The sequence below is a fragment of the Typopeltis vanoorti genome, chromosome 21 (genome assembly GCF_054136105.1).
Source record: "Typopeltis vanoorti isolate ZY-2024b chromosome 21, IOZ_Tvanoo_1.0, whole genome shotgun sequence".
Taxonomy (NCBI): domain Eukaryota; kingdom Metazoa; phylum Arthropoda; class Arachnida; order Uropygi; family Thelyphonidae; genus Typopeltis; species Typopeltis vanoorti.
In genome coordinates this window covers 40,170,285-40,185,004 of record NC_143569.1, presented here as the reverse complement: position 1 = coordinate 40,185,004, position 14,720 = coordinate 40,170,285, and the positions used below count along the sequence as shown (strand labels likewise).

Below are 14,720 nucleotides of genomic sequence, written 5' to 3'. Positions count from 1 at the left end.
TGATGAACAACAAGCTGGATTCAGGACAAATAGAGGCTGTCAGGATCAGATTTTCACTTTACGGCAAATAGTAGAGAAATCATAAGAACATAACAAAGATTTGTATTTAAGTTTTGTTGATCTGGAAAAGGCATATGACAAGGTGCCAAGAGAGAATACGCTACAGTTATATGGTCAATGGGGCATTATATCAAGCAATACTTAGTCTTTATTTGAGTTGTAAGTCAGCAGTTGGATTTGAAGGAAGTACAGGAAGATGGTTTAATGTTAAATCTGGTGTCGAACAAGGCTGTACATTATCCCCTCTGTTATTCATTATCTATATGGATCACATTATGAAGGAAAGTGGTATTAAACCTGATATCAAAATTGAAGATGTTAATGTCAGCTCTTTGCTTTATGTGGATGATGTTATACTTCTAAATAAATCTGCTACAAGTCTGCAAGATTCCCTGACTAAATTGAATAAATGTTGTAATAGATATGGTATGAAGGTCAGCAATAACAAGACAAAGACAATGAAAATATGCAGGATCATTGAAAATGTCAACTGCGTTGTGAATGGAGAATCTGTGGAACAAGCAAAACATTTCAGCTACTTAGGCACGATTTTTAGTGAAGATGGCAAATTAAATATGGAAATAGACAACAGAATCAACAAAGCTGGTATGGTAAGAAGTCAATTGAATAAATTCATATGGAATAAGAGAGAAATTAGTTGGAACACTAAATTAGCTGTATACAAGGCAGTGTTCAAACCAGTTTTAACTTATGGATCTGAGAGCTGGGTCAGAAGTAAAACACTTGACCAAAGACTAGAAACTGCAGATATGAGAGTTCTGAGAAAGATTAGGGGAACGAACAGATGGCATCAACGGCAGTATCATATTAAAAATGAGGATATTAGGAAAGAACTTGATATTGTCAGCATCCAGGAATGTGTTTGAAGAGCTAATCTCAGGTGTTATGGTCACTTAAACAGAATGAGGAAGGAAGGAATAGCTAAACAAGTGTTCTCTGCCAGGATGGCAGGAAAAAGACCCACACCAAGATATAGGTGGATTGATACGATAAAAATTGCCTTAGACGATAGAAATATAAGATCTGATAATTTTGGAGTCTTGACAGGTAACAGACTGATTTGGAGGAAAATTGCAGATAGGAAGTTAGTGATGATGTAAATTTTTCATGTAGTACATATCATATCCTGTACACCCCTTGAGGGTACATGGCAGGAATTCGATGATGATGAGATATGGCATCAAAAATGAAGATATTAGGAAGAAACTGGCATTGTTTTCATTCGTTAATGTGTTATCAGAGCTAATTTCAGTTTCATGTTCACCTAAACAGAATGGGAGAGGAAAGGTTAGCAAAACATGTATCTGATGTAAAAATTGGCAGGAAAAAAGAACCTGAGAAAATCTAGATCTAGGTGGACTGATTCAGTCAGTGGATATGATAATAGTGAAGTACTGAACAAATAATGCTAATTTGGTGGAAAACTGTTTACAGGAGATTAGTAATAATGTAAACTTAATCATCTAGTGCTGTCATAGCAGCCTGTGCACCCCTTGAGGGTGTGTTGTCAACAGAATGTGTGTGTGTGTGTATATAGGGTGTTTCAAAAAGAATGACCAGATTTCAAATAATTGTATTTAATAATGAAAAGCCTTCTGTTGACTAGATGCCATCTTCTCATTAACTAAGCGTAGCAGCTATTTGGGCAGTAGCAGTGGCATCTAGAGGTCATCATATCAAACTCTGGGCAAAGGCCGTTCACATGGTACAAGTCGCATTCATTTGTGGTTCGTGGTTGCAGAGATATACAATTTTCAAATTGGGACATTCTTTTTGAAACACCCTGTATATTCATCTTTTTTTCACTGACCAAAATTGAGAAAATTAATAAGTTAATTTAATGGAGCACACAACATGTTTCGTCAAAAATGACTTCATGTGTGGTAACACTTAAAGCAAATTAAAAAACATAGAAAACCATAAAAACACTGTGCTATTATAATAACAGACTTGTGAACTGAAGTTAAGTTTGAATTGTCGTTATAGTCCGTTCTGTAGTTCTATTGTTGTGCAAATGCGAGCGTATGAGATCATGCATACACCAGTACCTAATGGCAGAACTATGCAAGTCCAGTAGACTATAACTAAGATTGCTGTTGATATGAGATGAGTCTAGGGCAATTTCTTTGGACTCAACTATGTGCCATTCCACTTCATTGTGACAAATATAAACGTTCGACGTTGCATCCCAATCTACTCCGTGTTGGCAGCCTTCATCGTTTGTGTTCACTGAAAATAAGATGTAACTTGAGAGTGTGCTTGCTCTGACTCTATTATATGAAATGTCTCTCTGATATTCCTCTAGCCATAGGAGGATTGACTTCTCAGTCTGGCCTCCCACAATCACATATTGTCTTATATACTCCGGTGAACTGAAGATGGTTATGACCCTGTTTTGGGTGGCTTAGAACTGACCTTAGTTTTAGAAGAGTTGAAAAACACATTTTAATATTAAATTTCTTCAGAATTCTTCCTAGTTTCTGGGAGAGCGAGCTGATGTAAGATAAAGCAACATAACCCTTGGGGGTGTTAGGGATCTCTGTATTGTTTCGAGGGTGCTGGTATAGTTGCCTCTTAATGTTTTTGGAAGAACATCCATTATTTAAGAAAGTTCTATCTAGGTATTTTAATTCATTTTTAAGTTCTTCTTCATCGGACAATACTGGGCGAGCACGGTGAGCCAATGTGGAAATGATAGCTAACTTTTGTGGGGGATAGTGATGTGAGGATGCATGTAGGTATCTATCTGTGTGTTGATTTCCTGAAGATTGAAATTTTTAAAAAACAGACATTCTAGTAAGTTTCATGTCTAAAAATGAAAGGGAACCATTTCTTCAATCTCAATGGTAAATTTTATGTCTTGGTGGAAGTTGTTTAAATGATTTAGGAAGATGTGAAGATTCTCTACACCATGCTCCCACACAAGGAATATATCATCCACATAGCAGAGCCATGTTCTAGGTTTTAATGTTTCTTTAGAGACGTTTTTTTCCTCAAAGTCCTCGAAGAAAATGTTGGCCAGTATTGGAGACAGGGGGCTACTCATAGCTAGTCCTTTGTTCTTTTTGTAAATTTTCTCTTCGAACTTAAAATACCCCGAATTAATACAGTGTGAGAGGAGAGCAAAATTCTTTTTAGATATCTTGTTTTTTAAAATGCTGAGAACATCTTGCGTTGGAACATTTGTGAAAAGAGCCACAACATTAAAGCTCACCATAATATCGGAATTCTTCAGCTTTATATCTTTAATTTTAGAAGCGAAGTCCGTTGAATTTTTAATGTAAGAGGAAGATTTTCCTACTAGACCTTTTAAGGAGGATGCTAGATATTTTGATAATTTATATGTCAGTGAATCATTACTATCAACTATTGGCCTGAGTGGACAATTTGCTTTATGCACCTTTGGCAGGCCGTATAATCTTGGAATAAGTGGATGTAAGGACCGAAGAGAAAGACGTTTGTTTCTTGGAAGTTTTGCTGTCTTCTTAAGGAGATTGTCTGTTCGATTATGTATTTCTCTCGTTGGGTCTCGGTCTAGTTCAGAATACGTATCTGATTCTAGTAATGCCAGGATTTTTTTGCGATAAACTGTTTTATTTAGTACGACCGTTGCATTGCCCTTGTCTGCTTGAAGGATAACAATATCTCTATTCCTTTTAAGTTTTTTGATGGCTAGTCTTTCACCAGGAGAAATGTTGTCGACTGGTGGTTTTGCACTGTTAATTGCAAATATTGCCTCCATACGAAGTAAATTTGCATCTACTGTAGGAAGCAGTGAGCTAGCTTTTTCTATCTTAGTAAGAAACAATTCTCTAGGGATGGATTTTGGCGAAGGAACAAAATTAAGACCTTCTGAGAGAATATGCTCCTCTTCTGGATTAAGGGTGTAAGATGACTAATTTTTTAAGGCCTTCATGATGCTTATTAGGTGCGAATCATTCTTGTGTTAATCTGAGTGAATTAAATTTCCTAACTAGCTTAGATTTATTGATTTCTTGAAGCCTGGAATGTGCTTATCTCTTTTATGGTGTTCCATGACACAGGGTCTAAAGATACTGCTAAACGATTTTCCAAAGTGAGTTTTTTTCCTAAAGAGATAGGCTAAGTTCCGTTTCGTGTCACTGATTCGTTCTGATAAAAGATCTAACTTCGCTTTTTGGTAAATTCTACGTGCCCTTTCCATTGTGATGATTTCCTTGAAATGTAGGAATTTCGGAATTATTGAAAAGGACTTACAGCGTTTTAAAAAGACAAGTCTGTTGATGAATAGTCCAATGCTTCTCGTGGTTTCCTGATAAGCTTATGTGACTCTGGCTCGTCTCATATCAACAGCAATCTTAGTTAGAGTCTACCTGACTCGCATAGTTCTGCCATTAGGTACTGGCATATGCGTGATCTCATATTATTATTATTATTATTATTATTATTCCTGATACCTCCAAGGAGTCCGAAGACTCATCGCAGGAGGACACCTAGAACTCTCTCTACACCTAACCTCTACTACAAATCATATCCATCAACGCCATCTACTGCCCACCTCCAACACCACCACAACTAGTATTTTATGTCTGTAAATTGCGTGTGTTCTGAAGGGCCGATTTGTCGCATTTGCACAACAATAGAACTACAGAACGGCAATTCAAACGACAATTCAAACTTAACTTCAGTTCACAAGTCTGTTATTATAATAGCACAGTGTTTTTATGGTTTTTTATGGTTTTTAATTTGCTTTAAGTGTTACTTACCACACCTGAAGAAGTCATTTTTGATGAAACGTTGTGTACTCCATTAAATTAACTTATCAATTTTCTCGGTTTCAGTCAGTCAAAAAAAAGATGAACATATCCAATCACCGAGTCACTGATTATTTTATATATATATATATATATATATATATATATATCTCAGAAAATTGATGATAACTTCCTACTATGGTACACATGCGATTTTATTATTATGGAAACTCCACAAGTCTCACTATACAAGAGAATCCTAGGTGTTTGTCACTAAGAGAATGAGCAATTAAATAATATCATGGAAGGGACATGACACAATTCTAATGAGAAATAATGACATCAGATTAAAAATTCTCTTCCATTCTATGGACTCCTGAAGAAGTTTTCTATCATTGAGATGAAAAATTATTGTAGAATAACAGTGATGCAAATAGGTGCTAGGACAGCCTTCCTTCATGACTATGCTCATTATGATTGAGTCTGAAATGGCTGTTGCTGATGAGATTTCAATTGCACACAGTGTCATGTAGCAGCTCCAAGCAGAAATGAATTCTGGTAGGATATTGCTTCATGACACTCGACAGAATCTTCAACAGAATTCTGCAGAGCTTCCTAGTTAAGAAAGGCTTTGGTTAGAAATTATAATCATCATCATCAGATTCCTGCCATGTACCCTCAAGATGTGTACAGGATATGATAGTACTACATTAAAAATTTACATCATTACTAACTTCTTATCTACAATACAAAATGATGGCACAACAACATGACAAATAGAAATTATAAAGGTCATAAAATTTTAAGAGATGAATGTCATGGTATTTCTCTGAATTGTCTTACAAACTGCACTGAGATTTTCAAGTTTTTTTTCTAAGGCAGAGAACTGAGATCATACCTAACTAACTAATCACTTATGCTAGTAAATAGTCATGAATGCTAAGAAATTCAGTGATGTGTGTTCCATCTGAGATCTTTGAATGCTTCTTCCAATGAGCATTGATGAAGGCAACATCTTGAAGAGAACTGTTCCATCCTTTGCTTGGATGGATTTAAGCCATAAGCAGATCTAAAGAAAGTTTTGTTGCCACTAAAAAAGAAGCGCAGAGGTTAGAGGTGTTGCATTTCCTTGGATCTGTACAACCACTGATTTTTCAGAAACTGTTTCTTTTTTTTTTTTTGTACCACTGCTTTGATTTTTTAATGCATATTTTATTTAAAGCAGTCAGGATCATCCTGCCTGCACACATGGAGAGCTTTCCATTTCTAATTTCCTTGTCATTTTCACATCAAACCAATCTTGACGTGTTTTACACTTGTAGCCAATTATTTCTTTGCAGATAACAAGAATGGCAAACTTAATTAGTTAGTGCTGCTCAGTGAATAATTTGCTGATGAGACACCGTTGGAAATGTGTACACTGTGAAGAACTTTCAAGCATCTGAAACCTGTTAATCTGAAAATAAGGTAAAATCTTGATGGCCACAGTGGAACAAATAAAATGATCAGTCCAACAATTGGCAGAACTAGTCATGACTTTGAAGGACATCGCTGTGGTCAGAAACAAGCATATAATTAATCAAGTACTACCAGAGATTTAATCAAGGGTGTTTATGACCTGAATTTGTTCTTTTGTCAAAAAAGTGTCATGACACAATTATCAGAACACTTCATCAAAAGAAGAATTTCATTTGAGTGCACATCTGTTCCAATTTGAATTACACCAGTAAACTCTAAACTATAGAACAAAAAAAAAGTATATACAATGAGTTACACAATATCCAACCTTTCTTAACAACTAATGTTCTAGATAACATTCTGATTAGAGCTTAGTTCTGACTTTTATCTTACACTGCCAGTAATGCCACTTTTAAGTATGTTAGAAATTAAAGATGCCAAGAAGTTATAAGTCTTGGTTTAATCCTTTATCCAAGTTTAAGCAAACAAAGTTTGCACATGAAGTAACTTCACGACTGGGCGACTGGTATACAGAGACCAATGACTTCACATCACTTGCATTATGGGATACTAAAACAAGTGATGTGAAGTCATTGGTATTTTAGTAATAAGGTGTGACACCTTCTGGCTACTTGTACAGTATATGGAAATATGACTTCTGCATTACTTTCACCTTGGTATCACCTATGGGTCTGGCTCCCACTGAAGACCTCAATAAAGGTCGAAACTGGTCTGGGTGGTGACCCTTCCCATAATACATAGTATTATACATGTCCGTAACGATGTGAGCTTGGCATTATGGGATATTAAGGCAAGTGATGTGAAGTCATTAGCTTCTGTATACGAGTTGGCCAGTCGGGAAGTTACTTCACATGAAAACTTTGTTTGCTTAAACTTGAATAAAGGATTAAACCAAAAATATAACTTCCTGGCATCTTGAATTTATAGTATAATCAAGTGGAAAAACTTTCAACATTTTTAGGTATGTTGTTCAACACTCTGAAGGAACAACACAGCAGAAAAGGTTTAGTTCTATCTTTGATGTTTTTTTTTCCATATTTTTCCAAAAAAAACCATTCCATCCATAGGATATTGAAAGTTTTTTCACTTGGTTATACTATAAATTAAAGATTTATATTCTTAGTTTCATTATTTATTCAAGTGTAAGTAAACAAATTTTGCATGTGAAGTCACTTCACGACTGGGCTACTTATATATAGAGGCTAATAACTTCACATCAATCCCATAATGTATAATGCTATGCATTATGAGAAGGGCCACTACCCAGACTGGTTTTCACCTTTATTGAGGTCTCATCAGTGGGAGTCAGTCCCAGAAGTGATACCAAGATTGAAATAATGCAGAAGTCATATTTCCATATACATGTAATCAAAGAGTGTCACACGTGACATCAATAAAGGTCGAAACCAGTCTGGGTAGTGGCCTTATCCATAATGCATAGCATTATACTTCTGAAAGAATATGTACATTGCATTATGGGAACTTAGGTAATTGATGTGACATCATTAGCCTCTATATACAAGTAGCCCAGTCGTGAAGTGACTTCACATGTAAACTTTGTTCATTTACACTTGGATAAAGGATGAACAAGTGAAAAGACTTAACATCTATCTCTAATCCAGAGTATTTTAGCAATAAGGTGTGACATCTTTTGACTACTTGTATATGGAAACAAGACTTCTGCATTACTTAAACCTTGGTATCACTTTTGGGTTTGGCTCCCACTGATGTGCTTCTACAGTGAAGGGCCCCTTTCAGATATGAGCGTCTCTGCTTGGGAGCAAGTTTTTGCATGTCTCTGAGTGGAGACACTGCTAAGTTTATGGCTCTGCTCGGTGATGAGCTTGCCAATAGGCAGAGCTACTGCTGAGGGTTTCTCACTGTGGCAGAGTGGGCCTGTCACTGAGTGGAAACACTGTTAAGTTAAATGATCCTTCAGGTCACTCACACTTGCTGAGTTTAGAGTGATATGTAGAATCGCCTAAGTTTTTGGAGACTTCACTTATAGTGAAACCAGTCTGAGTAGTGGCTATTCCCATAATGTATAGAATTATACATGTCCATAAGGATATGTACATTGCATTATGGGATACTAAGGTAATTGATGTGAATTCATTAGCCTCAATATATAAGTAGCTCAGTCGTGAAATGACTTCATATACAATCTTTGTTTGCTTACATTTTAAAATCCTTTCTTTTAGGGTTACACGGTGATCAGCATTCATTTTAAAAATTTTATGGAATTTATAACCGTGTTACAAAACTTTTTTATTATCCCGACGTTTCGATCTTCACATCAAGATCATCATCTGGAGCGTACATAAGTATACAAAACAAGCTGAGTTACATCATTAACTGTAAGCTAGAGAAACAATGATTTGATCACATGTTATTCTACTGGCGTGACCTCTGGTGAATAAAAAAAAAATAAATAAATAAATAAATAAAAAATTAAAAATAAAATAAAATAAAACTTTTTTTACATCAAGCTAAATTCTATTTTTACAATGACAGGAATAAACATTCTTTTAGATGGTTTTCTTTCAGAAACAATTAGTGTCCTATTTTTAGTATTACAATTCCTATTTTTGATTTACAATGCTGGATTTTCTAGTCCTGTTAATAGTTGTTCTTGGTGAGGAAGGTCGAATATATGCCTTCCATATGTTTGGGATTTTTAAACCATCATTGTTGTTCAGATTGGGGTGGTTGCTGATAATCTTGCAGGCTTCCTTGAATTTCCGTTCATACCATGTTCTAGTGTGATGTAGTTTGTTGTTTGCTTACACTTGGATAAAGGAACGAAGCCAAGAATATAATTTCTTGGCATCTTGAATTTATTCCATCTATAGGAATAGATCAGTGTTTCTCAACGTGGGGCACATGCCCCACAGGGGTGCAATTTGAATATTTTGGGGAGCAATTAGCAAATGTACATGTACATATTTATACATATTTATATTATACTTTTTCAGAACTTGGCTGACTATTATGCTAGAGGGGGGGGGGGCATCAAAATCTTTGAGACGTTGAGGTGGGGCACGATCCAAAAAACGTTGAGAAACACTGGAATAGATATTATGTAATTCACTATTTCCAGAACAGTTTTAAAATACTCAGATTAAAAATCTTTGATAAAATTACCACTCTAATCAAAAAAATTGAAGTGTGTTCTGGACTGCATGCATTCAAGTAAAAATATTTCAAAGCATTAAAGTAAAGAATTTACAGCAATTTATCTGAATGAAACCAATCAGTAAATATCTCAAAGCAATAACATTAATTTCTCTAATTCCCTATTTCAAAAAAAAAGAAAAAATTGTATTTACCAAAATAACAAGAAAACAAATGATCGTTATCCATTGTGAGAACTTCCAGTTGAGTAGAGAGCGTATGCTCCTGTAGGCTTCGTTTCAACCACATATGACCTATAGCACGCTTTTGCTGAGGACTTCTCCTATTGTAGTTTTTATCTGAAAGTACAGCTGGTGCTAGTGTAGGTTTAAGCCAACGAAGTCCACAAAGAAACCTCCAGTAATCGCACACACCCTGTATCAAGATATCATTTACTAATCTTAATTATTGTTAATACAAATTATATTATCAGAAATTGTGCAAATGAATTGAAATGAATAAACATAGATGCAATATTTTTTAGCCATGTAAAACATTAGTCACAAATTAAATGAGTAAATGTAGAAATAAAATTAATATATAAGGTGAATCAGAAGGAAGTGCACTTAAATTCAGGACTTTCACCATTATACATGCTAATATAATTTGAAAGGCATCTATAAAACAAGTAAATCTGGCATAAAGAAATCCTATTCAGTGAAATCGAATTTATCAAGAGTTTCTTTAGACCAGTATTTCCCAGCGTTTTTTGGATCATGCCTCACCTCAATGCCTCAAAGATTTTGATGTCCCCCCCTTGCCGACAATGGTGAGCGTTTTGAGTATATCAGTGATGAGGTGATGAATGCAACATCATTTTCTAATTGTCCCCCTGTGGGGCGTACACCCCACGTTGAGAAACACTGCTTTAGACTGATGTTCTCATGAAACAGTATTAATTAATACTCCACTGTCTTCTTTATTCACTATTTAAGATTCAACACCATGACTAATCTCTCAATTTAATATCTGCAGATGAGACATACAAGAAAGGATTTTCTCCATAAACATGGCAAATTTTTTATCACCAAATTTTATTTTCATTAAAAGTTCACTCCTAGAAAGAATAAACTTTTTTCTTATGGATTCTATATTTGAAATATTTTTCTGTCAACATTAATTCTCAGTTATTTCCATGTGTACAAAAATAACAAGCCTGGACATGACTTCACATAACACTATTGAATTAGCCTGCCAGTCACGTAAACAAATCTTACAAAATGATAGACAGCTGGAGTCCATAGATATCTAAGTAGCATAAAAAAAACTTCCATGAAAATCAAATTTTCATCATTATTTCTTGAATAAAGAGAAGTGATTCAAAAAGACACTTCAATCTATAGGTCCTAGTTTTGAATCCCATTAGCACATATATTTGTACCTGTCTTTAGTTTGTAGATGAATTTCACTGTCCACTGCAAGGGCATCACTCTGTTTATTGGAGGCCTGAAGTCGTTCAAATTTTTTTCAATCTAGAGAGGAGTACCAGGAGTTAATCCTCAGTCCACCAACAGTATTAATGTACCATTAGTTGCAAACTTTTCTTGGGAATTGCATAAATGTGTGTGTGTGTGTGTGTGTGGTACTTACTCATTCTTTAATGCATCCTATCCTTAGATAATGGTTGAAATTATTGATTACCTTAATCTGAAAACAATTCCTAAGGTGATCAGAAATTCAATTACCAGGATAATTCCATGTTCCAACGTTAACAACACATTTAAATTTAAGTATATAATCTGAGCGTAAATCCTAAAGTCATTATTTCTTAAGCCCATAAATCACGAAGGGATTTAAACATTTATTAACACTCTTATTTATTTATTTTTTTTGTTGTTGTTATAATGAAATACAGAACTGGAGATTTAGTGTAGCCGTCACAACGATGGGCCCTTTCTATGGCACGTCAGCTGTTAATATTTCTGGCCCAATTTCTGCACAACAAACGTTCTCCTTCAGTTGTGGATTGTCCAACAGCTGAAGGAGAACTGTCCAGCTGTTGGGACTTGCTCATATACACCTTTTCCTTCAGGTAACCCCACAGAAAGACATCAGGAGTCCTCAAATCTGGAGAATGAAGTGGAAATTCCGTGAAATTATTTTCTAGCCAAAAATTTGACTTAGTAGTTCCACTGTGGCTCTGGCAGCTCTGTTACAGTGGGGATAAAAGTATTTTTGTATGCAGTACTTGTCAAGTAACAGTTACAAAATAATTTTATAACACTTTTTAATTAAAAAAACTGTCATTCACTGATAAGAATGTTGGGTTGTGAACTTTTCCATGATTCATTCCACAAATGTTCCTTAAAGTACTTGAAAAAAATAAAATGAAAAATTAATAAAACAAGTTATTCACATTTTAAACCCCTTCATGATGTATGGACCACCCTGCATAAATAATAACTAACAAAATGTGTAGCCTATCAACAACTATCTCAACAACTGAAGAAATCCAAACAGATCTTGCTGTTTTTATTATTATTATTATGTGACACCTCCAGGGAGTTCAAAGACTCATCGAAGGAGAGTGTGCCAACAGCATCGAATGACTGATTCCTTCCAACTACTAACTGCACTCAAACTTGATTAACTTTTTGAATGAGCCATTAGTTGCAGAGGCTCTACCAATCGACCAACCTTTGCTGGCTATTTATGGTTAAGCTCTGAGCTTTGCATAACCACTTGATGCAACCAAATAAGCAAAACCTGATATAATAGCTAGCAAAACAATAAGATCCATTTTTAGTAGCAATGCATACTGCTAGTACCAAATTTCCTATATTTGAGTTTAATTTTAAATCACAAATCGTCTGTTAAAGTGGGGATAAAAGCATGAGGATTGTTTGAAAAGTTTGGTAAATTTCTAATAGATGGCGACACAATTCATTCATTCATACCAGTGTCAGCACGAATCATCTTTTTCATGACCACTGGCAAAATTTTAACCACGTGCATCGCGTAGTTCTCATTTGGCAAATATTTAAAATAACCGTGTTCGCACTTTTCATAAAATAGAGAAAAACGAGTTTCGTGAAGTGATAATTTTTTTTTCCCAAAAAAATGTGTTTAACTTATTTTTTTACCAAACGTTTCAAACAACCCTCATATTTTTGTATGCAGTGCTTGTCAAGTAATAGTTACAAAATAATTTTATAACACTTTTTAATTAAAAAAACTCATTCACTGATAAGAATTAAAATATTTTAAACTTTCCTAACCTCTGAAATACATAGACCATGGTTGAGTATATTTTCAATGTCAGTACAGAGTCTGGAGAGACCACCATAAGTATTCCAGACATTGGTTGAACAGTTAGCTAACAAACCTTCAACTGTATTCTTCAGAGAGAACAGTAAGTGGCTATGTTCTTTCTCTGAACTAAAAAAAGAAAGTTTAATATTTAAAAATATAAACTGGTTTTGATAAAAAAAAATCACATTTCTTTTAAAAAATGCATACTAAATGAATGTTAATGACTCTAGGTTTCTGTGATGCTAATTTTTTCAAACATTGTAAAATTAGCAAAACAAAATATTTGTTTTGTTAATTTTGACTCCCCATTTTCTGCATAACCCTCATACAAAATTTAGAAAAAAGTAGATATATAAATAACATATAAAAGATGAATATTAATAATTTCAAGCTTACTAGAATATCCAAACTTCAATAGTAATGACACTGCTGAAAATAAAAAGTGGCTTAGCTTTTATATTTTAGTAATTAAAATATAAACAAAGCATTCTCTAGTATAAGGATATCAAACAAGAAGAATGCACACATATTCCCTATCATGTGCATTCGATACATCATCATATATGTCAAGAAAAAACATATGCTGGTTAAGTAGAAGTGTTTTTTTTTCCCCCATGGTATTTTGCTTTTTTTCTGGGGAAGAAATATTTTCTACATATCTGTGGTTCATATTTTCTGTTCTGTTTATTTATTTTTTATTTTATTTATTATTATTATACTTGACACCTCCACGGAGTCCAAAGACTCACTGAGGGAGGGCACCTACTCTACAACTCTCTGTCTTCACCACTCACAATCCACCAACGAAATTTTATTTATTTTTATTTATTTATTTATTTTTGTAGAAGAATGTGATTTGCATGAGATGCCTCAGTCATTTGTGAGATTATTATTATTCAGGCCCCCATGGAGTCAAAAGACTCATCGTGGGAGGTCCTTCCTAAGAACAAAGTCTGTTAAGACTCATCGAGGGGAGGTCCCCCCTAAGAAACACAAAGTCTATCATACCACTCCTTAAACTCATTGACCATTCTCGCTCTCACCAATCCATCAGGCAATGCATTCCACTCCACGCAAAGAAACCATTCCTCACCCTCTTGCTCACAGTTTCCTTTCGTAACTTCCAGGGATGGCCTCTTGTCATCACTCCTTCCCGCTGTTCAACCAAGCGAAAGAACTCCCCAGTGTCAACCCTGTAACCACCTCTCAACAGTTTAAAAGTCTCAATCATATCACCTCTCCTTCTTCTATCCACCAAACTCTGCAGTCCACATTCCCTCAGCCAATCCTCATAACTATCCTTGTACAGTCCTGAAACCATCTTTGTATCCTTTCCATAGTTAATTTATCCCCTTCAAATCCTGGGGACCAAATCTGAGAACAATAGTCCAAGTGTGGTCTGATCAGAGACTTATACAATGGAATGATAACCCTCTTATCTCTGCAGGTCAGTGTCCTTCTCATAATTGCAGCAATCCTCTGTGTTACCTTCATCACCTTTGCAATATGTCCCCTAAACTTCAGGTTTCTATCAATCATCAACCCCAGATCTCTTGTCTCCCCAACTTCCTCCAGTATAACTCCTCCCATAGAGTATGCAGCATCCCATCGATGTTTCCCAAACCTCAAGACCTTACATTTTGTTGCATTAAACTGACACCCCCATTCATTTTCCCATCTAACTAGCTTATTCAAATCTTCTTGCAGGGCTACCACATCTGCACTATTACTAATAATCCTTCCCGGCTTCACATCATCCGGAAACAACTGAATATTCCCTTGCAATGTCATTGATATAAAGGTTAAACAATATAGGTCCTAGTACTGAACCCTGTGGGACCCCACTTGTAACCCTCTGCCTCCTTGAAACTGCTCCACCATACACAACTCTCTGATACCTATCAGACAGCCAATCCTGAATCCAGTTGACCAATCTGACATCCAGACCCATGTGCTGCAACTTAAATATCAGCTTATCATGTGGCACCCTGTCAAATGCCT

At 35.3% G+C, this 14,720-nt stretch overlaps 1 protein-coding gene across 2 annotated transcripts in view; it reads right to left on the bottom strand.

Moving 5' to 3' along the window:
* Positions 1-14,720, bottom strand: part of Rubicon (run domain Beclin-1-interacting and cysteine-rich domain-containing protein rubicon) — a 357,235-nt gene that overhangs the window by 312,180 nt on the left and 30,335 nt on the right. For both annotated transcript variants that reach the window (XM_090410954.1, XM_090410955.1), the window contains exons 2-3: positions 12,686-12,845; positions 9,623-9,842 (exon numbers count right to left, since the gene is read on the bottom strand). In XM_090410954.1, coding sequence (XP_090267080.1) covers positions 9,623-9,842; positions 12,686-12,845 — 380 coding nt within the window. The remainder of the gene's footprint in view (positions 1-9,622; positions 9,843-12,685; positions 12,846-14,720) is intronic.